Source organism: Leishmania braziliensis, chromosome 12 (genome assembly GCF_000002845.2).
Source record: "Leishmania braziliensis MHOM/BR/75/M2904 complete genome, chromosome 12".
Classification (NCBI taxonomy): Eukaryota; Euglenozoa; class Kinetoplastea; order Trypanosomatida; family Trypanosomatidae; genus Leishmania; species Leishmania braziliensis.
Window position 1 is genome coordinate 86,404 of NC_009304.2, and position 21,780 is coordinate 108,183.

General features: G+C 61.5%; 4 protein-coding genes across 4 annotated transcripts; all 4 read left to right on the forward strand.

Moving 5' to 3' along the window:
• Nucleotides 1–1,160: 1,160 nt before the first annotated feature.
• Nucleotides 1,161–3,503, forward strand: LBRM_12_0270 (putative cysteinyl-tRNA synthetase; the record flags this gene model as incomplete). The annotated part of the gene is made up of 1 exon (XM_001563027.2): nucleotides 1,161–3,503. One exon carries the CDS (start codon nucleotides 1,161–1,163, stop codon nucleotides 3,501–3,503), a length of 2,343 nt encoding a protein of 780 aa, XP_001563077.1.
• A 3,208-nt stretch (nucleotides 3,504–6,711) lies between these two features.
• LBRM_12_0280 (conserved hypothetical protein) lies at nucleotides 6,712–14,514 on the forward strand (the record flags this gene model as incomplete). Its single annotated transcript, XM_001563028.2, has 1 exon — nucleotides 6,712–14,514. One exon carries the CDS (start codon nucleotides 6,712–6,714, stop codon nucleotides 14,512–14,514), a length of 7,803 nt encoding a protein of 2,600 aa, XP_001563078.2.
• Nucleotides 14,515–15,143: 629 nt separating this feature from the next.
• On the forward strand, nucleotides 15,144–16,871 carry LBRM_12_0290 (conserved hypothetical protein; the record flags this gene model as incomplete). Its single annotated transcript, XM_001563029.1, has 1 exon — nucleotides 15,144–16,871. One exon carries the CDS (start codon nucleotides 15,144–15,146, stop codon nucleotides 16,869–16,871), a length of 1,728 nt encoding a protein of 575 aa, XP_001563079.1.
• A 1,078-nt stretch (nucleotides 16,872–17,949) lies between these two features.
• Nucleotides 17,950–19,860, forward strand: LBRM_12_0300 (putative ornithine decarboxylase; the record flags this gene model as incomplete). The annotated part of the gene is made up of 1 exon (XM_001563030.2): nucleotides 17,950–19,860. The coding sequence occupies one exon, from the start codon at nucleotides 17,950–17,952 to the stop codon at nucleotides 19,858–19,860; it is 1,911 nt and encodes a 636-aa protein (XP_001563080.2).
• Between the last annotated feature and the right edge of the window lie 1,920 nt (nucleotides 19,861–21,780).

Sequence of the window (21,780 nt, forward strand, 5' to 3'; positions counted from 1 at the left end):
CGTCAGCCCATCCAGAGAAGACGCTGCCACTGTGCTGAGGGGCTGTGCTGACGACAGCCTACTTCCCCTCCTTTGCTGAATGTGCAAACACACAGCTGAATGGGGTTGGTGGCGTTAGGCGGGGCCTGCCGGTGGGCAAGCTGGGCGAGTACCCACGCACGGTTGGCTCTACGAGCGGGGCATGGTGGTTGTCTTCTACATAGTGGGTTTGCTGAATCCCGCCGGCACGCTCTCGCGTAGCCTTGAGGAGTACGACCTCGTACCGTGGTCGTCTCTCGTCCGCTCGTATGTGAAGTGCGTGGCGCGCTGTTACCTCCGAGCGGTACCCTTTCCCCCCGCTGTGCGAGGGCCGGAGAAAAGTCACCGAACGACTGTCGGCGGTGTGAAGTCAATTAGAGGATGACTGCTGGGTGGTCACTGCCTTAGCCACAGCAAGTCTTGTAACAAAGCGCAGCTGCGGGTTCAGGGAGCGCCGAAGAAAATTCCGGGTGAGAAGCATCCCCCGGCTGGCTCCGTTCGGCAGGAACCAAATGAAGCTCGCATGCTCTCTCTCTCTCTCTCTCGGCAACCTGCGTCGTATGTGAGATCAACCCTTTCCTTCATCCTCACACACACACACACACACACACCCTCCTCTTGACGGCTTGCTACACGACAGTCAGCCGCCAGCACTCGATCCCTCAGGCCAGCGTCGTACCAACTTGTGTCTTTTGTTGTTTTGTTTATTTTAACTGTTGCGCCTCAGCTGTCCGGATACGCGCAGCTGCGGCAGAGACGAAAACCCTACAAAAAAGTGAGGCTTGCGTGTTGTTTGATAGCGCGTGCCTGCGTGTGGACTTCCTCTCTTCTCCTTCTCTTCGGTATTTGCCCTCGAGCCGTTCATGGGCACCGCTGTTGCGGCACCAACCACAGTCACAACGCACTCGGCACCCTCTCTCTCTCTCTCTCTTCGCGCCCCTTCCTCCTCTTTGCCCAAACTGTTTCGCTTTCGATCCCCCGCTCCGGTGCCACCCGCATCTCGGCAGCCCCTCCGCGTACTGCGACCCGCCTTAGTCAGTGGCTATCAGAGACCTCTTGCGCACCAACGTGCAGTGCTGAGCCGCAGCTCCGTCGCCCTCGCGCCCCTCACCCCTGCAGTGCCGCGTTGGACCGCCACCGCGATGGGCCGCAATCACACTTCGAAAGTGGCAGCCGGCCTCGATGGCGCCAACCCAGTGAAGCGAGACCGCCACCCCGTGTGGTACCCACCGCTGAAGCTGGACGGCAACGGACTGAAGGTGATGAACTCACTGACGGAGACCCTCGAGGACTTCGCGCCGCGAGACGGTCGGGTGGTGCGGTGGTACACGTGCGGCCCCACCGTCTACGATCTCTCTCACATGGGCCACGCACGCGCTTACCTCACCTTCGACATCATTCGCCGTATAATGGAGGACTACTTTGGCTACTCTGTACTTTACCAGATGAACATCACCGACATCGACGACAAGATCATTAAACGCGCTCGCGTGGGCAAACTGCTGGATGATTTCAAGGAAGGGGAGCTGCACCGCAGCAATGTTGAAAAGCTCGTAGCGTTCACGGCTGAGGCTGTCGCCGCCGCCGAGAGTAACCTGGCAAAGCGCAAGGCGAAGCTGTCGGAGCCGATTCCCGAAGGCGCCAACAGCCGCGTCAAGGCGGACCACGAGGAGAAGATGCTGGAGTTGCAGCTAAAGGAGTCGCAGCTCGCTGAAACCAAGGAGAAGATCGCGGCAGCCAAGGACGACTTCGCTGCCCTGTTTGCCGCGGCCAGCGGCGTAAACGGCGATTTACTTGACGAGCGCAACGGCCACAGCATCTCCGATCAGCAAATCTTTGAAGACCACGCTCGTAAGTACGAGCGTGCCTTTTTCGAGGACATGCAGCGCCTGGGTATCCGTGACCCAGACATCGTCTCGCGCGTCACGGAGTACGTGCCTCAGGTGGTGGAGTTCGTGCAGAAGATTATCGACAATGGCTTCGCCTATGTCGGCGAGACGTCCGTCTTCTTCGACACAGAGGCGTACATCAGGGCTGGCCACGACTACCCGAAGCTGAAGCCCGGCGGTGACCGCAACACTACCGAGGAAGAGATGGCTGAAGGCGAGGGCACACTTACGAAGGCCGTCGAGGGCGAGAAGCGCAGCTCGAACGACTTTGCTCTGTGGAAATTCTCGAAGCCCGGTGAGCCGCGCTGGCCGTCCCCGTGGGGTGCTGGCCGTCCTGGCTGGCACATCGAGTGCTCCGTCATGGCGTCCGATGTTCTTGGAGAGAACATGGATATTCATAGCGGCGGGTGGGACTTGAAGTTTCCGCACCACGACAACGAGTGCGCGCAGAGCGAGGCGTGCAACCTACACAACCAGTGGGTGAACTACTTCCTCCACTGCGGCCATCTTCACATCAAAGGGCTGAAGATGAGCAAAAGCCTCAAAAATTTCATCACCATCCGCCAGGCGCTGGATGACCTCGGCGTCACGCCACGCACGATGCGGCTGCTGTTCCTCGCAAGTCCATGGTATAAGCCGATGAACTTCTCGGACCAGTCACTCGACGAGGCGAAGGAAAAGGAGCGTGTCCTGCGTGCCTTCTTCGGCAGCGTTGACATTGTCCTCCGCGCCGACAACTGGAAGGCCACGCAGGGCGTCAACACGTACGACCGCGAGTTGCTGGGCAAGTGCATCGAGGCGGAGGCAGCCGTGCACGCGGCGCTGCAGGACAACTTCGACACTGTCGTTGCCCTGCAGCAGCTCATGTCCCTGGTCGCGGCGACGAACCAGTACCTGCTGTCCGGCGAGCGACCGAGCGCAACGCTAGTGCGCAAGGTGGGGTGCTACGTGACGAAGATGTTCCGCGTCTTCGGAGTCGTGGAGGGCTCTGACGATGTTGGCCTGCAGAAACAGGGCTCTGGCGATGACGAGACACGCTTCATCGAAGTCATGAATGCCCTCGTGCGCTTCCGTGATGAGGTGCGCGATGCAGCCAAAGAGCAGAAGGCGGTGGCGGCCTTTTTGCCCTTGTGCGACAAGGTGCGCGACGAGTGGCTTGTCGACGCTGGAGTTCGGCTCGAGGACAACCCAGCTGGCCCGACAGCGTGGAAAAGCGACGAGCCCGCATTGCTTCGCAAGGAGCTGGCGGAGCGCCGAGCTCAGCAGGAGGGCGACCGCAAGAAGAAGCTGACAAATCAGGCGGAGACGAAGCGCAGGCTGGTGGAGAAATGGCGGCAGTTTGTCCACCCGCCGTCGGATTTCTTCCGCCGCCAGGACGAGAAGAAGTACACCGCCTACGACGACGTCACTGGCCTCCCGACGACGACTGCGACTGGTGAGGAAGTGAGCGAGAAGGAGTTGAAAAAGCTGAGCAAGGAGCAGGCCAAGTACGCCAAGTCGTACGACGAGTTTGTCAGCAAGGGCGGTGTGACGTGGCTTCAGGAGCAGGAGGCAGAACTGGCCAGCATGGTGGCCGAGCTCGAAGACAAGAAATAGGCGTAGGTGGTAAAGTGCTCATCACTGGGCAAAGACGTCCAGCAGCGTCGAACGCATCCCGGTAGCTGAACAGTGAGCCCCCGAGGGAGGAGCACACCGCTGAAAGAGGGCGAAGGGTGCAGAGGAGGTGTGGATGTGAACCGACTCTGCTCCATCCTCGCTTCTCAACCCGTCGATCGGCCGCGAAGCCACGTGTGCTACGGAGGGAATTAATCAGGGGAGCGGGGGAAGGGTGGAGCAGTGGTTGGCGAGCAACGCATGTTCATCCGAGAGGACGGCGGCGGCATCGGCAGGATGCTGAACGTTTTTCTACGTCTCTCTGCAGTGGAGATGGTCTCATGTGCACAGACGCATCCGCACACACGAGGGAAGACGAGAGTCGGTTGTACGCAACAGTGGTGTCCCCTTCTCTTCACCCTACTCACCCCTCCCCCCCTCTCCTCCTCCGTTCTCCTCGGCCTCACACTCAGGCGCGCGTGTGGGTCTGCATGAATGCCCCACGCCCCTGAACGAGCCGAGAGGATGCGCTGTACTGCAGCAGGGCGCCTCTGGTGTTCCGCCTTGTGATACGCACGCTGAACTCGCTAACTTCCTCGTGTTTTTCTCTCGGCGCTGCGCTTCTTCTTTTCCCTGATGAGGCGGTCGGCGGCTTTATCGCGCCTTCTTCACTCCAACTCACCCATCATGGCCTACCTCCCCTCCTCCGTGCGCGGGAAGAGAGGGAGGGGGACACATGGTTTGAGGAGGGGGGCGTAGTGGAGGGATCGGAGGCTGGCGTGCAGCTCCTCATGAGAGAGCGCCTTTTGGGAACACGCGAAAGGAACGCAGGCGAAATCATCGTCGCGTCAGTGTGCGCGGATTTTTACGAAAGTGAGGGGACAAGGGAGGCATCAAGGCCGGCCGCTGTGTTGCACAGGGTGCTGCAAAGCTCCACACAGCGCACCCGGCGACACTGATGAGGGGAACGAGAACCAGGAAAAGAGGGTGTCATGTCCCTGCTGTCGCTCCTGGTGTTGCCTTTCAGGTGGTCTCTCAGTCTTCGGCTCCTACCCTCGCTCCCGCATCCATCATCAGTGCAATTTCTCCAGCTCCGCCCCCTCCTTGACCTCAAACGCCTCCGTGAGTACCCACTCATGTATCCCCTCCAACGCACCTCGGCACACACTCTTCGCACACTCCATACAAAAGGTGCGACAACGAAAAGGAAAAACCCCCATGTGAACCAAACTCATCACCTCTGCACCGCCACCACCTCCACCCGTGCGGTAAGCGGCAACATGAACGGGACGCTACCAGGCCTCAAGCCTGGCCAAGGTAACTGGGCCATACGGGATGCCTTACACTGATGGCGTCTCTTGCCCAGGCCTGGCAAACATGACGGAGGCCTTCGAAGACGCCCGCGCGGCAGAGAGCTTCAAGCCATACGAAGCCCCCTCCATGGAGGATAAGGGCAGCGTGCCTGCGGTCCTGGGGGGGGGGGGGGGTTATCGGCTAGTACAGCAGAGCTGAGCGGGTGCGTGAACAATGAAGGTCTGAGAGCTGGCCGTCTTGCAGCAGACCAGCTTTCCTGGGGATAAGACGGCGATCTTGGCCGCTGCGAGCGACCCCCCAAACGCCGCTGAGGTGTCGAACAGGCCGGGCATGGCGAAATATATCACGTGGCTAACAACGCGAGTCGAAGGCGGGCAATGCGCTCTTCACGCACGACTGCGACCACGGCACGTACACTCACTCTCAGGATCCGTACGAACAACACGATCAGGCAATTTGACCCCCCCCCTCCCTCCCTCCCTCCCTCCCTGGACAGCGCGCCTCTCCGTGGAGGTGCCAGTGGGTCATCGTGCGCGTGGAGTGAGAGGGTACCCGCGCTGCTGACGGATGCCTAAAGCAAAGGCGAAGAAGAGGGGTAGGCGGGTCCTTTGAAAGCAACGTCGGGCACAACTGAACAAGGGACGCACTGAAAGTGCTCGTGATGGTGATAGTGCGCGCATGGCGTTGACCATTTCAGACGCTGCGCACGAACTACCTTGGCTGCGTTCGTTCAGGTTCTAACGAGGAAAAGTAAGGCGGCTCAGAGAGGGGAGATGAAGTGGAAGAACGGAGACCCGCACAGCGGAGTGGAACTGTACAACGAAGGTGGACAGTGACGTAAGAAGAGCGAGGCTCTCTCCCTTCTATACGCTGGTGCCCCGCATCCCACTCCTCTTCTACCACCTTCCCCCCCCCCCCTCCCTCCCTCCCATCCCTCAAACATTTCGGGTATTACGGCCCTGTATTGCTCTACCAAACTGTGTCTTTCCTCGTGCTCTCCTCCCTTCCTCCTATGCCTTTAGGCTCGCCTTCGCGAGCCTCCCTCGACCCCACCTCTCACACAAAACTGTACAGTCCCTATAAACCTCTCTCATTCTTCCCCATGTGGGGCCCATGGCGCACGGGGTCATCCATCTCGTCCTCGCAGACGGCGTCAAGCAACAGCGTACGGGTCGTTGCACTCAGCGAGCCCCGTCGCGGTGGTAAGCCAACTGCAGAGAGAGTGCCTCTTGCGAGAGGACAAGGGTACAGCAATACCGTCTTCGCTCCATCACGCCACAGCAGCCGCTTCATCTGTGGCTTCAGCTTTTCGGTCTCGGCGATGGCTCTCCGGACAACATCGCTTCTGTTGTGCTCGCACCATCGCCATAAAACGTTTGCGAGTAGCAGTGAAAGTGCGGCGCCGACTGCGTCATCGCTTTCGCAGCCACCTTCTGCACCCTCCGCAACGATGCTACGCAACGTGCCCACGGCAGAGCTGCTGCGCAACATAGCGCGTCGCGGTGGTGTGGCCGTGCGCCGCGCACAACAGGGCACTCCCGCCTCTGCCGCAGCCGGCTCACCGCTGCTGCGTGTATTTGAGGTTACACCTGCCCCTCTCTCTACAATGCCGCCCCAGTCGGTGGCATCAGGCCCATCAGAAGCTTCCGGCGGCCGCAATGCCAAGAGACACTCCCGTGCCGGTGCACCGCACACGGGGGGCACAGCAAACTCAGACGCAAGCACGCTAGCCGAAACTAGCACGGCAGTGGGTAGAACACCGTCGTCTGCGCCTCCGTCAGCACCCAGACCAACTCCCCCGTCTCGCACGCTCCTCCACAAGCTGCTTCACACTATACGGGCTGAGAAGCGAGTCCCGTGGGATGCCCTCTCTCGGCTGCACCCTGAGGTACTTCACATGCCCCTCTATGCGTGCCGCCACGAGTGGTGTGAGGATTACTGCGCTCGCGGAAGCGCGACACCTATCCCCTCACAGGCAAAGACCGATTCTGCCGCCGCATCATCCTCGTCTGCTGTTTTGACTACCACGACTGAAGAGCTCCGTGGCGATTACAACGGCTGTCGACGCCAACTCCCTCCGCTGCTTCTCTGCACTGCGTCCACCGGGACCGGCAAAAGTGTGCTTATTCCGCTCTACGCTCTCGATGCGCACTGGGCGGTGCTGGAGCGACGATTGGTGCGGACGATTGACGCCTACGACAACGCCACGGAGGCGGCGGCGGGCACAGCAGCGGCGCGAGGCGACTCCCACTTTGCGGAGGCGGAGGCAGCCAACGCTGCTTTTCAGCCCTTCCCTCTCGACTCGCAGGAGAACTTCATACGCGAGTTCACAGCCTGCAGCCGCCTGCGCATTGTGGTGAGTCAGCCAACTCGTGTGGCATGTGCGGAGCTTGCCGCGTATGTAAGCGCGCTCTTGGACGCCGGTCGCACCTGTGTCGGGGCCAGCGGCAGCGCGGCAGCGGCACCGAAAGGAGCAGCCCTCGACGGCGAGTCCCGCAGCGAGAACGAGCAGCGTGTCCTGAGCCGTCAACTTGTTGGTAAGCGGGTGGGATTTGCTGTCGGTGGGGAGTCGCGTTTCTGCTCTGAATCAGAACTTCTCTTCGCCACTCCCGGCTACGCTCTCAACGCGCTGAGGGACTCCCATCCTCAGTCGTCGCCGTCGTCACTGTCGCTGTCACCGACCACGCTTGTGGTGGATGAGGCACACTGCCGCGACGTAGAGACCGATGCCTTGCTTGCCTGGATGAAGCTGTCGCGAGAGTGCAGGCAAGGGGCGGATGCATCCGCGCCGTTCCCGGTGCTCCGTCAGTACTATGTGGTGTCCGCCACTATGAACCTGCAGGCGATGGACACCTATCTCTGCCGAGGGCTTCAGAACGGCAACAGAAGTGGGTGCAATGTGCAGCCGGAACCACGCGAAGGACTCACTCGAGGGCTCACGCACAGACTCACCGACAGCGACGCACTACCCGAGGATGCCAAGGGAACTGACTGCGTGTCGGCGGACGCGCCACTTCTGCTTCTCTCTCCGGCGCAGCGCCATCATGTGCGGCGGTGGTGGCAAAGAGAGCAGTCACACAGCGCTGGCGGACGTATCGATAGCGCAGACGTGGACTCCGCCGTCGCGCGGGCTGTGGCGACGGACCGACGCGTGCGCGCGGCCGTCTTGCAGCTCGTGGAGGCCGCCGAATGCTACGGCGAGTGTGATGATGGTGACCGAGAGGAACACCTTCCCACAGGTGATGCCGCGAGTTCGGTGAACGGCTCACCCGCTGGCAGCGCCACAGATCATAGAGTGGCTGGCCTCCTTGCCAGTGGTGCCAAAGACTTCACAGCCACCACAGCAGCGGCGCCCTCACGTGTGTCGCCACCCCGCCCCGTGTCAGCGCTTCGCGGCGCGGACGGTGCGGCGATTGTAATCGCGATGAAACCGTACCGTGTTGAGCGCTACTTTGTCGATGACCTCGATCCGGTGAAGGGATGCTTTGCGAGCTCGCGGGTGCTGTTTGATGAGGCAGCACGTCGCGCGGCCACCGCCGCTACATCGGCAGCCGCGCCACGCACGCCCTCCAACGCGCCGCAAGGCGTGGCTAGCGGGCGTGGGAGAGAGGACAGGCAACCGAAGCAGCAGGATACGGCAGTCCTCTCCGCATCTGCCGTCGGCGCCGCGCAGCGGTCGACCAGAGGCTTCCCGATTTGCCTTACCGACGATGGTGCCGCACTCCGAAGACGATTAGTCGATCTACATGGCACACGCGCCGCTTCGTATGTCATGCTCAACAGCCACACACGCGCGCTTGTGGAGCTGATTCTTCAGCTGCTGCAAGCCGCACGGTATCGATGGATCGACGGTGCGGCAATGCCCAGCACCAGTGCCGCACCCCCGCGATCGCAGCGTTGCGAACAGTCCCATCACGAAGACGGCACTACCCCTGACCGAACGCCAACGGCTCTCGCAGCCGCAAATCCGCGGGCAGTGGAGGCCCCGATCACGATACTGGTGTTCGTCGCCGGCATCGGGGAGCTGCACCAGATCATGTCAGCTCTCGAACGACTATGCGACACTGTGCAGCCCTCGTCCTCAGCGGCAGGGTCCCAATCCACCAGCATGACAGACTCCAGCGCGCCCGCTACTCCCGTGCTGCGCCACGGCTCTGAAGTCTTTTCGGTTGGTCTTCTGCACTCCACCGCGGTAGGGAGCCCACAAGAGCAATTGATGGCGACGGAGCACTCGGGAGCACCGCTACGCCTGCTTCTCTCGACCAACGTGGCGGAGAGCTCCCTCACCATTGCGAACACCCGTATCGTGGTAGACACATGCCTTGAGCGCAGCACCAGGACCGACAACGTCACCGGCGCTACGCAGGTGCTGACATCCTTCGTTTCACCAAGTGGGCTGCGGCAGCGATGTGGCCGGGTTGGTAGGACTGGCGATGGCATTGTGATTCACTTGGCGCCAAGGCGGTTTGTGCTCCCAAAAGCCTTTCTGCGCCCACTGGCAACGACGCAGGCGGCATTGCCCCCACCCTTAACGGTAAACACGTCCGATCCGCCACCCGCGGCGCTGACCTTTGAGGCCCTGCCCGATGGCATCGTGACGGTGCTGCTACGAATGAAGTTCCTCTTCTCAAAGGTAGGAGATGCTGTGGCGGCGCTGCCCTCGCCGCCGAATGCTGCAGCGGTGCGGCTGGCCTTGCAGCAGCTCTCAGACATGGATCTTCTTCTCTTGCCAGAGGCGGCGACCCCTCAGGAGGCGACCCGCGACTTAGCCGATGCCGTAGCGCACACACCCTTCAATGATGCGGACGCCCTCCACAGCTGCGACGGCGCGCTGCTCCCTCTACTAGACGGCAGCACCTTCACTCCGAAGGGTCACTTTGTGGCAAGTCTACCGCTACCGTACGAGCACGCCACACTCGTCTATCATGGCCTCCAATTCCGCTGCGTCGAAGACGCCCTGATCGTGGCGTGTGCCATGGCCGTTCCGTCGCTCTTTTCGACGCCGCGTGTGTCTTCCTACAGCACGATCCAGGCGGGGGCTCGACGCAGCACCAATTCAGACTACGCCCTACAGAAGTGGGACGCGGACCGGAGGGCAGCCCTCTCACCGCTCGAACAGTTCTACCGGCAACTCTGGGTGCAGCGCCACTTCGCCGGCTTTGCTGTTCGGCGCATGGTGCGCCCTGCCACCTGCCCGTCTGACGGCAGTGAGGCGACCGACAGCCGCCGAAGCATCGACAGCAGCTCCGCGAGCGACACCGATAGACACGCGCCCACCACGGCCGCTGCTACAATGGAGGAGCGGCAAGCGGGACAACTGAGTGAGCCGCTCATGCTGCGTGCCCTGCTGCGGCAGTGGTACGCCTTTTCCAACGTGGAGGCCTGCATCCAGTTCCAGAACACACACGGCTTGAACAGAAGTGCCATGCGCCAAGTGGACAACATGGTGGCCCAGACCTGCGGCCGGCTTACTCGAATACTGCTGCAGCTGAGCGCTGCGTCGGTGGATACCGCTGGAGCGGCGGTAGGTCCTGCTGCCAGGCGCTTCGTTGTGGAGGATGCTGAGGCTGAGGTAGATTTCAGCGCCTACGTATGCCAAACCGACGCCACTAGCTCCTGCTCAGTCGTAGGTCCGAGCGCAACGAACGCGCTGTGGCGTGGCAGCAGCGGCAACGGCAGCGCTATCGGCCTCATTCCTTTTCTTCAAGACTGGCCTGCAGAGGCCCAGACGCAGCTGCTGCGCTCACTGCGGCGCCTCCAGCGAGTTGCGGTAAGTCGTGTGCAACTGTGCCATACCAGACAGCGGCAACGCTACGGCCTGCCGCAGTGGTATGACAGCGAAGAGTGGCGGATTCGATTGTGGGGTCGTCCATACCTGCGATACCACCCCGACAACCACTCAGCCTCACGTACCGGCGGTCGAGGAGCAGGCAAAATGGGCCAGAGCTTTCGGGAAGAGGAGCGAGCCGCGCGCGAGGCGGTACGACGACACCCGTGCTTCACATACTGGGCCGATGGTCTGCCTGCTTTGCGTCCTCCTTACCCCTCTCTCTACAAGCAGCAGTGCCTGAAGCCCGCCGCTGCTAACGGAGTCATCACCCCCTCATCGCTCAGTGTGCCACCGCCACTGTCTAAGCAGGCCACGCAGTCCAAAGTGCCCACTTACCGCCCGCCAGCTCCGCCACCACCCATCCCGCCGGTCGTCTTCGTGATGGGGCGCACCGAAGATCGACTATGCGCCGCCTTCGTGGCAGCATTTGGGCAGCGCACTTTGCGCGGCGAGGATGGCGGGCACCGCTTTCACCACCGCCGTCTCCTTCGCAACATGCAGGCGCTGGAGAACGATGAGGAGCATGTCTGCACCTTTCACATCGATGTGCAGCAGCAGGAAATGGAGTCCCTGTCGGGGTCTGGCAGTGGCACATCGAACATGCCAGGGGTCCTCCGTGGTGGGTCGAGTGCACAGCAGGGTGGGCGGAGCGCAGAGGGTCCACCAACATGCGCCGCGCCACTTTGCCCGCGGCCCAACTCCTACGACCTTCTCTCCACATTGGGGGTAACGTCCAAGTCGGTGGAGCAGGCCCTCTCCCCATATCTGCGGGGCGCCGGTCTGCAGCAGCTCGAGCTCTTTCAAAGCAACCGTCTCGCGGTGGCAGCTCGCTTCGCCAGCGATGGGTTCACCGGCCTCTTTGACAGTCTCTCCCCCACCCCCTCTGTCACCCTCCCCGCCAGCGCTGACCCCGGCAACAACGCAGAAGAAGAGGGCGGCAACAGGGACGCTGGTGGCGTCGACGCCGCATCTATGCAGCGCACTCATGCTGTGCGGGATGGACAACACACCACTGTAGGGGGCGCGAGGCGTGCTGAAGCCGAGTCTCGGGTCACAACTTCAGAGGCAGCTCCGACAAGCACTCGACCGGTAAGCTCGGACGGTACGCATGGGCCGCCAGCGGAGGATCTACTGAAGGCGGCGGTGCTCCCCTCTTCACTTCGATGCACTGACATGGTGAGGCCGCCACCGGTGGCGGCCTCGCCAGACCGAGGCACCTCTACTCAAAGAAGTCATCCGTACGTGCAGCTGGCACCCTTCGGGGTCAGCCTCCTCGCTGCCGCGACGGCAGGCACCGGCAGTGGGGGTGGCATCAGCGGTCTTGGCGGCCTCCAGCGCATATCCCTGGCCGGAGCTGCCACCTCTGCACTAAACTCGCCAACTGCGGCCGCGCCGCCCTCCTCATCATTAGCAGCTGCTCCCACCTCTCCCTCAGCATCGCTCGCACCCCAAGCGGGCTCAGCTGCGGGTGAGCGCTGCAATGTGTTTTTCTCGGAGGTCCCTCTGTCTTCCAGCGCTGCGACAGCACGGCTAATACGTGGCGGCGTTGCAACCGCGACTGTAGCGACAACAACGTGCGTAGCTTGGTCTGGCCACCTGGGCATGGGTGGCCGGTCCGTCACTCGGGCCGCGGCGGAAGCCTTGGGGTTGGCAGACCTGTTTCCCACAGCACCTCCGCCGTCGAGGAATGCATCGCTGCTCGACAGCCGCGGAACTCACACGCGTCTCAACAGTGGCGACAACGCTGCCGCCGCCCCTGCACCTTCACCGGTGTCCACCATCTCACAGCTATCGGATGACACGGCAACGCCGTCAGCGCTTACAGTCAGTGTCGTGCCGCCCATCTACATCACCCGCAGCATTACGTGGAAGGCGCCTCTGCCCGCCCTTGTGCCCTCCGCCTCTTCGATGGCGCATGCCGCGCGCAGTGGAAGCGCCGGTGCTGCGCAGTCGCCAGTGCACTACTGCGTCCTTTGCAATCACCTGTGCTCGAACCAAGGCGCTCTTGACCAGCACTACCTCTCTGTCAGCCACCTTGAGCACCTCTTCCACGCAATTCAGCTCGGACTGCGCCGCGAGCACCTGGCGGTACTCTACGGCTGGGCCCCACGAGTCGCAAGCGACCCTCAATGCTCGGGCACGAATGAAACACACACACGTGATCATGCGGGCTTCAGCAAAAGCGAAGGCAGAACCGGCACACTCCACCCCGCATCATCTGCTGCTGCCTCGCTGCCGCTAGCGTCGCTACTCTCCCTTCAGAGTAGCACCCACCTACCGCTCACCCAGCACGTCTACCCATGTGTAATCGATGCTCAGTCATTTCTGAACTGCCTACAGTGGTCCAACAGAGAATCCCCGGCATCGTCGTCATCCCTGTCCTCATCACACGAGCAGAAGGCTTCTAGCGCTCATAAGGCGAAGGGCAGAACAACAGGGGTGGACCGGGCCACACCGCTTGCGGTAGCTGGCACTCTCGTGGCGCTGCAGAGCGTCACCGATATTCTTCCTCCGCCGCACCTACGGCAGCCGATTCAGCCAAACCCGTGCCGCGGTAGTGCTGGAGTGGAGGCAGCGCCACCGTCGTCCTCGGTCGGTGCAGAGACGCTCTCGGCGCACCACGTTTGGGTGCTGAACCTTTCAAGCAGTGGCGAAGTGGGCCCGGCTGCCTCGGCAACTACTCACCCACCGATGTCAGCGCTGCTCGTGGTGGCCGGCTACCTCGCCGCTGCCTCGCCGCAGGCCAGGGCAGCGCTGCTGCTCAACAGCACCCACACATACCTCCACGCCGTAATGTTGCATGGCTGGGGCGTGTGGCGGCTGCCGACGCCTCTGCCCATGGAAGGCTACATGGGCCTCCTGGAGCAGATCGGACGCGGCGGCGGCTGGCCCGGTGTACTGGTACCCATCGCCAACGATCCGCTCCATAGCAGGCAGCATGGCGGGCGTGAAGAGTCGTCGGCGGCAGTGCATGACCCCTCCGATGGACTGCACTGGTGTCTTCCGGAAGCAGCGTGTGCCCTGACCACAGACGAGCATCGCGGCGGCTTGTCGGCGAGTGGGGGCACGAGAGACTGCGACGCCATCGTGGAGGCCACGCTGCTTCTTGTCCTTCATGAGTATCTGCAGGCGCGTCGGAACATGGTCACCCTGGCGGACTACGTCGAACGCGTGATGCGCAAGCTTCAGCTTTCTCCCTTTGTTGGACCCGGCGCGCGTGCAGCGCAAGGGACGGGACCATCACCAGCAGCAGTGACAGCCGCAGAGATACTGGCCACATACCTGAAGCGCGTCCGTCACGGCCAAACCATTCAGACCCTCTTGCGCGACCTCGGTTGCATTTTCGCGACACCGCCGCGTGCTCTAGCGACGCTCCTGCAACCCACAAGTTGGTCTACCTTTACCGAGAATGCCGAGGGGAGTTGCAGTGGCGCACAAGGAGGACAGCGTGATGTGGGTCGCAGACGTGGGGCATCCGTGTCGCCTGCTGAAGCACTGTCAAAGCGGCTGAGCTACCGTGCGCTGAGTGCCGAAGGGGCGGCGGTGGAAATGATGTTCACAGTCCCACCGGCGCTCCCGTCGCGGCTGCCGTCGGTCACATTTGCTGCGAAACTGCGTCAGTTCTACGTTGACCGCCACGCGCACCGCTGGGTACCGCAGAGTCAGGCCCCCGCAAGGCCGACACGCACTGGCAGCGCCGCGGCGGCCACGGCCCGAACTGGAGCTGAGCAGCTCACCAAGAATAAGTCGCTTAAGCGCCATGCACAGGCGCTTCAAGCCCGAGACAGTGCTGGCCGCCTGCGCAGCCCCCGCAAGGTCTACAATGCCACTGACGTCGCTGACAATGGGGTGGACCCGCCGCAGTTTTAGGGCGCAATCGAGGAAAGGAGAGGAAGGCGCTCCTGGTGTGCTGATATCGGTGTTTCGCCCTCTCTCATGCTCATCACAGAGTACGACTAACTAAGCCACAACGCACAAAGACTCGCTAACTCTATCACCGACACAGACGTCTCTCTGCCGCCTCTCTCCCTGTGCACAATGCCTGTTGCGTGCATGGCGAAAGAATGGAGTGTACGAGCAGCCAAATCTGGAAGCAGCGCGCGCTGCGCTGTGGGGCATGCACGAGTAGACCCACGCACACGCACGCCGAAGCATGCCGTTGCGGATGCCCCTCAGCCCAGCGCCCCTCCCCCCTCTCTCCGCATCCCTTTCCTCCTCCTCCTCCTTATGCCGCTCGGCTTCCCTGCCTCGGTCGCTGACTCCGATGCCCCTCACCCGCCCTATCAGCGCTCGCGCACACATACAGTGAGCAATCGAGAGAGCGAGCTGCAGCCACCCCAGTATCCCTGCGTGTGTCGGGGTTCGTAAAGCACCCCCCCCCCATATTAGGCCACCACACACAGTAATTGCGGCTCTCGCTCAGCGGTGTGTGGGCTACCGTTGCGGGGGAGAACCGCTTGCGTTGATGTTACGGCGGGAGTGCCGCGCCAAGACAAATAATGTCACGTCTCGCGCACACTGAACAACGTGCGATGTCGACCTTGTCCGCTTCGTCAATCGCCCTGGCTGCATCTTCGGTGTCTCGACGTTCAAAGCGGCTGAGCTACGCCGATGCAGATAAGGTCTACGGCGAGAAGGCCACGACAGCACCATCCTGGAGTCTGCTGCAGGGCCCTCACACTGAATCGAGCAGCACTGCCGTCTTCACCAGAGGTACCACCACCTACCATGCATCATTGCGCACCCGCGCGCAGCAGCGCTGGCTGACGCTGCTTCTTAGGCTCATGCGTACACCATACGTCGGTGCGCTTGCGATGCGTGTGCTCGAGGCCGCAGCCTACGCCGCCTATGTAAAGGGGTCTGTTATGTTATTCACGCGTCGGCGTGTGGGGCCACCGGTGGCGACGGCAACGGGGCCGAACTCTTCTTGCGAGATCGACATGTGCAAGGCACACTGCAAGGGCGATCTCTCAATGGTGGGCACCTTCTCAGCGTCGTCGAGTCTCTCGCCTGCCGGCCGACCCTCCGCCGCTGCCTCCTCTTCGCTCCCCTTCTCTCATGGCGCACCGCTGCGCGAGCACGCACTTGACTGTCTCTACATCGGCAACAGTCCGATTCACAGCAGAGGACTGTTCACGGCTCGCGCACTGCCGCGAGGCACCCGCATCATCGCTGAGCCGCGCCGCTCCCTCCTCCTCGCCCCACACTTTGCTACCCTTCTCGCCGATACACACGAGAAACTGCCGGACACATGGCACTACACCCAACCTACCGGGTGCATCGTGGAGCTGGTGACACAGGCGCAGCCGCATCATCTAATGAACCACAGCTGCGCAGCGAACGTGTGCAGTGGACTCTCGCATACCTTCTGGGAGGCTGCCACGATTGCAGGTAAGTGGCAGCAGCAGCGCTTGTCGCGGAGCAGCTCCACTGCCGGTGGAGGCAATGAGCGTACGGAAGTCCCCCACAGCAACGTTAAGGGGGGAGGAATTCGTAGCGACACGGAAAATCGTTCTTCGTTGTCATCGCCATCATCATTTGTCACCCAGTCGCACAGCGCAGACTGGCGTGAGCGGCTGACGCTGTGGTCACACTTTGCCGACGCGAACAGCTTTTTCGTGACTCGCGATATCGCGGCAGGCGAGGAGCTCACACTGGACTACAGCACTCGCATGGCCCCCCTCTACGCAGGGGAGTTGGCACGCGCGCTGCAGTCGCGCAGCTGGTTGCTCTGCCGATGTGGACAACCATTCTGCCGCCATTATGTGTACCGCCCAACGCCGGAGGTCATATCCTTTCTGCGCGCGCTGCACACGGGACGGTGTGGACAAGAACGCAGCGCACAGCCACCAGGGCAGCAAAGCGCACCCCGGATGCCCGATTGTGCTGCGCCACCTAGCACGATGGACGTGTGTGACCCCCTGCATGTCATGGCAAAGTTGCTCGAGCTCGGCTTTGATGATGAGCTTGTGCTACTGAGCTACGCCGCCAGCAGTGCGGATGTGGTGGCGTATCTTTACGGACAGCCACTGCCCTCACTGCAGAGGCCCTCACTAACTCAACCGCGAGCATCATTCGCTCGACGGTCCCTGTCCTCAGCGAGTGCACTGTCAGCGGTGCAAGAGGGCATTGATGTGGAGGTGCGCAGGGTGTCGAAGCGTCAGCTTCTCGCGGAATATCGCTACGTCTTTCGAATCCTGAACGAGGCGGTGCCGGTGCGCACATGAATGCGTTCCTTAGCTGTGTTGTGGGTAGGTGGGTGTGTGCACACCTCAGGGGGAGCGAAAGGCTCAGCCGAAGGGCCGCAGCGTGTTGGAGCCAGCGCAATCCTCGTCCTTGGCGGTACCCCCGCCTCCTCGCATCTTCCCTTCAGCCCCCTCCCTTCTCCCTCATCTCCTCAGCTCCCCTGTTCTCTCGCACCCACGAGTAGCGATGACGGCCCGTATGAGTGATTCTTTGGTGTTTCCTCTCCACACACACACAATTAACGAAAGCGCGCACGCATACGTGCCAGCGTGCAGACGACCCGCGCCGTCGAAAGACCCCACCGATATGATGGCAGAAGAACGCCGCGAGGTACTCGCGGGCAGAGTCACACGCATACATAAGTACAAGCATTCGGGCTCCCCCCCCCCCTTACCTTGCTGATGAAGCTCCGCTACTCAAGATGACCTCTGCCTCCTGCGCCTCCACTGGCCCCTCGCTCTTCCTTCTCTCACTCTCTGAATGCCGTTCTCACTCTTCCCCTTCACCTCTCATGCTCTCCGCTCAACAACTACGCCTGGCCACGCACACAGCGCAACTCCGCCTTCCTCGCTCTCCCCGCTCCACTTCGCATTGCTCCGTGCCTTTCCTGTTACTGAGCCTTCGCTGTCTCTTAAATCATATTTCTTTTGCCCGTCTCATCTCCCCTTCTCTGGCCAATACCCGTCTCCTCCCCCCTCTTCCTCCCAGACTTCTGCTCACCTTCAGGAACCTCTAGTCCAGCCTATTCACCCTCGCACTGTGTTTCTCTCGTTCGCTTCGTCTCCATCTCCCGCTGCCACTGTACTCCCCCGCAGTGTGCGCCGGCTCTCCTCGCTTTCATAGTGTCCTTCCAAGGCGCTGTGACTCTCTGTCCTGTGTGAGCGGTCGCACTTCGCTCTGTCGTTGACGCGCTCTTCTCAGAGATCGATGAGTACTCATGACCTCGCTCTCTGCCAAGTAAGCCACTACAATCATGCCAACTATTCAGACCTTGCACCGCGGCCTACGGTCGGCGATGACGATGGAAATAACAGCCTGTTCCATGGAAGCGCCTCCGGAATGATGACGATGGTACCGCCGGTGTCTGTCCTCGACGTCGATGCAGTCCCGGATCGCCTGCATACCTGCAAGAGACGGCTATTGGAGCAGTACCACATCGACTCCCGATCCATCACCCTCAACCCACTGAGCCGGGCCAACACCACCGCCGGCAGGAATGAGGCGGCGCAGCTCAGTGACGTGGATGCGCAGCAGCCCATCCTGCCGACTGAATGCAACAAGCAAACGCCCGAGTACGTGCAGGAGGTGGCCCTGGGTGCTGCTGCAGACTCGACTGTGAATCAGCATACCGCTGTCGCAGCCAGCCAGGACATTGTGGACCTCTTCTTCCTCGAGGGAAGCCAGGCCGTCAACGGCTTGTGCTTCTCGCCCTACCCCACCTACGGCTGGCGCACGGCGGAGGAGCGCCGGGCTGCCATTTATGCAGTGTTCAAGAAGTACAATGTGGCCACGCACCTGCCTGCCTCACCGGCTGCCCTGGCCACCGCGCAGCACCACCACAGCCATCATCAGCACGCCTCCATCCACGCCATCAACAAGATGGCGATCGAGACGCGGGAGCAGTACTGGCGCCGCCTGTCAAACGTGTACATCGAGAAGGGTGTGAAGGCGGCGGCAGCCACCGCCGCTGCGACTACAACTCCGACGAACTGTACCATCTCAGGTGTCCCTCGCCACGAGCCCGAGGACCCGTTCTACATCATTGACCTCGGCCGTGTCGTGGAGCAGATGGCGCGCTGGCGCCACGAGCTGCCGATGGTGCGGCCCTACTTCGCCGTCAAAAGTAACCCGCAACTTGCACTTCTGGAGGTGCTCGGGGCCCTCGGCTCCGGCTTTGACTGCGCGTCGAAGGGGGAAATCCAAACGGTGCTGGACAACCACCTCGTGGCGTCGCCAGACGACATCATCTTTGCCAACCCATGCAAGCAGCCTGGCGACATGCGGGAGGCGCAGGCACGCGGCGTGACCTACGTGACGGTGGACAACCTGCTAGAGATTGAGAAAATCAGCCGCCTCATGCCCTCAGCCCGCGCGGTCATCCGAATCAAGACAAACGACAGCAAGGCCAAGTGCGCCTTCTCCACCAAGTTCGGTGTCCCCCTTAACGATGTTGAGAGCCTGCTGCAGGCGGCTCGCCAGTTCAAAGTCGACGTGTACGGCGTCAGCTTTCACGTCGGCAGCAGCAACAGCGACCCGGCTACGTACGTGTCCGCAGTGCGCGACGCCTACCACGTCTTCCAGCAAGCCTCCCAGTACGGCTTCAACTGTACTCTGCTTGACATCGGCGGCGGCTTCCCGAGCGTGGAGACCAACACGGCGAGCGGCGAGGCCACTTTCGAGGACATCGCCCGTGCGATTCGGCCAGTGCTGGAGGAGCTCTTCGGGGGTGGTGATGTGACCATCATCAGTGAGCCCGGTCGCTACTTCACGGCTTCCACGCACGCACTTCTCGTGAACGTCTTCGCCTCCCGCAAGCTGCGGATGTCCGATGTGGAGAAGGCGAGCTCCCAGGCCCTCCAGTCTGTCGTGCCGATGGACGAGCCCGAGGAGTACCAGTACTACGTCAACGACGGCCTCTACCACAGCTTCAACTGTATCATCTTCGATCACGCCCATCCGACGCTTCTCCTGCTGAACGACGGCGACGGTGCTGACGCAGTGGAGGGCAACAAGGAGGAGGGCGAGACCTCGCTGAGCAGCCGCACACGCCGCCCGTTGCGCATCACGACCATCTTCGGACCCACCTGCGACTCGCTGGATTGTATCCTGAGGAAGCAGCCCTTCCCAGAGATGAAGCTGGGCGACTGGATTCTGGTCCCGGACATGGGCAGCTACACCACTGCCGCCGCCGCCCCCTTCAACGGCTTCTCGACGCACCGCTTTGAATGGGTGAGCTCTATTGCCTTATAGTCGAGAAACAGGCCTGGGTAGGGCAGATCTAAAAGACACGTTGAGGTAAATAAGCGGGTGAGTGAGTGGGGGTGGGGGTGTGAAGGAGAGGGCAGGAAGACGGGGGCTGTAGGATGGGTGGATGATGACCAAAGGACCTGCCCTATGGTGCATCTCTCGTTACCCTGTTCCCTCCCCGCCGCCAGTTTCTATCACTCGCTCCATCATCGCCCTCCGCTGTGACGGTGGACGTGAAGAACGAGCGACGAGCATAACACACACACGCTCATGCAGACACCCGAGATGACCACCAGAGCGGGCGCGCAGGGGGTGAGAGGAGTGGCAGGAAGAACGCGAGGCTGTACGCCCCTTTCGTTGTGCGCCTGCCACGTTTGCCTGTCTCCCAGTCCCCACTCCCCTCCGTGACACTCCGACTAGCATTGACGCGACTACACACACACACACAGCAGCAGCAGCATCAGCATCAGCATCAGCAGCAGCAGCAGCGAGCGCGGTTACGCGGATCAGAACGCGAAAGAGACGAAGGGGTGCGCCTTCCCTCTCCATTTGTCGCTCATTTTTCACTTTCGGGTCGTGTGGCTGCAGACTTACACAGACGAAAGAGTGGCCGCCTACTCGGTCGCCGTTGTCCTAGTCACTGCCACCCTCGCTATCTCATTAACTTTGGTTCTTTTCCTAACGCACCTGTGCTCTGTGTCCCTTCTGCGGTTGATCACCTTTTCATCTACGTATCCGTGGCTTATTGCCGTCTCCTCCCCTCCCCCCCCCCCCCTCTCCCCCTTTGTGCTGAGCACCCACAACCAAAGTTAAGGATACACGCACAGGCGTGCATAAGTGAGCATGGGTGTTGAGAGTCACTCAGTATCGACTTTGACCGATCTCTCAACATGGCTCCTCTCCCTCCTGCCGTCCATGTCCAGCCGACACGTGTGCTGTATGCCTACCCGCTTGTGGGTACCCCTCTGCGGGTGTGTGTCTTTTCCTTCTCTCTCTCTCGCCACCTCCCCTCCGCCGTTACGTCGGTGAGGCCACGTAGCGGAGTTTTAGGTCTTGATACCACTGTGATGATGAGGTCGGGTGGACACAACATTGGGCCGCAAGCACGAATGAGACCAGGTTGAGCCACTGTACGAGGAGGGAGGGGGAAGAGAGAGGTGTGAGGTGGCAGTGTAACGCACGCGTTTACCTCCCACTTTACGCACAGCGAATTCTTGGCAGCTTCTCACATGGGCACCAGCGAGGCGCGACCTGCACACACGCGCGTACGTGAAGACGCCATAGCATACCCCACGCCGAGATGTCTCAGGAAGGGCATCTTCATTAGGCCTCGGTGCGTTAGTGTGCAGAACATCCCGAGTTGTTGTCGTCGTTGTCGTCTTCTGCTTCTCGCCTCCCCTCCCCTCCCCACCTTTACTAACCCCTTCTCTCTCCGTAGACCAGCGCCCGATCACAAGAGGCGTGAAGTTCTGTCGCCTCCCACCTCCCTCTCGTGTATCGCACATGAAAGTAACCGCGCAAGCCCCGCACATACAACGCTGACGTGCAAAGGCGATTACGAACGTGATGAGCTAAATCAGTTGTTCTAGGTGGGGGGGGGGGGGGGTGTTGTTGTCGTCATTGCTGTAAGCGCGCAGGGCGTGCCTGCGTTGTACGTCGAGGAGGGTGCGCTCATCTCTGACTGGCTCCCATTGGAGGCGGGAGGGCACTCTGTATCTCCCTCCTCGCCCTCCCCTCCGCTACGCTTTGCCCCACTCCCACCCGCACTTTCGTCTGCTTCACTGCTGCGGGACTGACGGACAAAACAGAAAGGAAAGGGAGAAGGTGGGGAGAAGCCGCGTGAGACACATGCATGTGTGCACGCCTTCATGTGCTCCAGAGAGAAGCGAAAGAGGCCGCTGAAGATGGGGCAGCAGCAGCAGC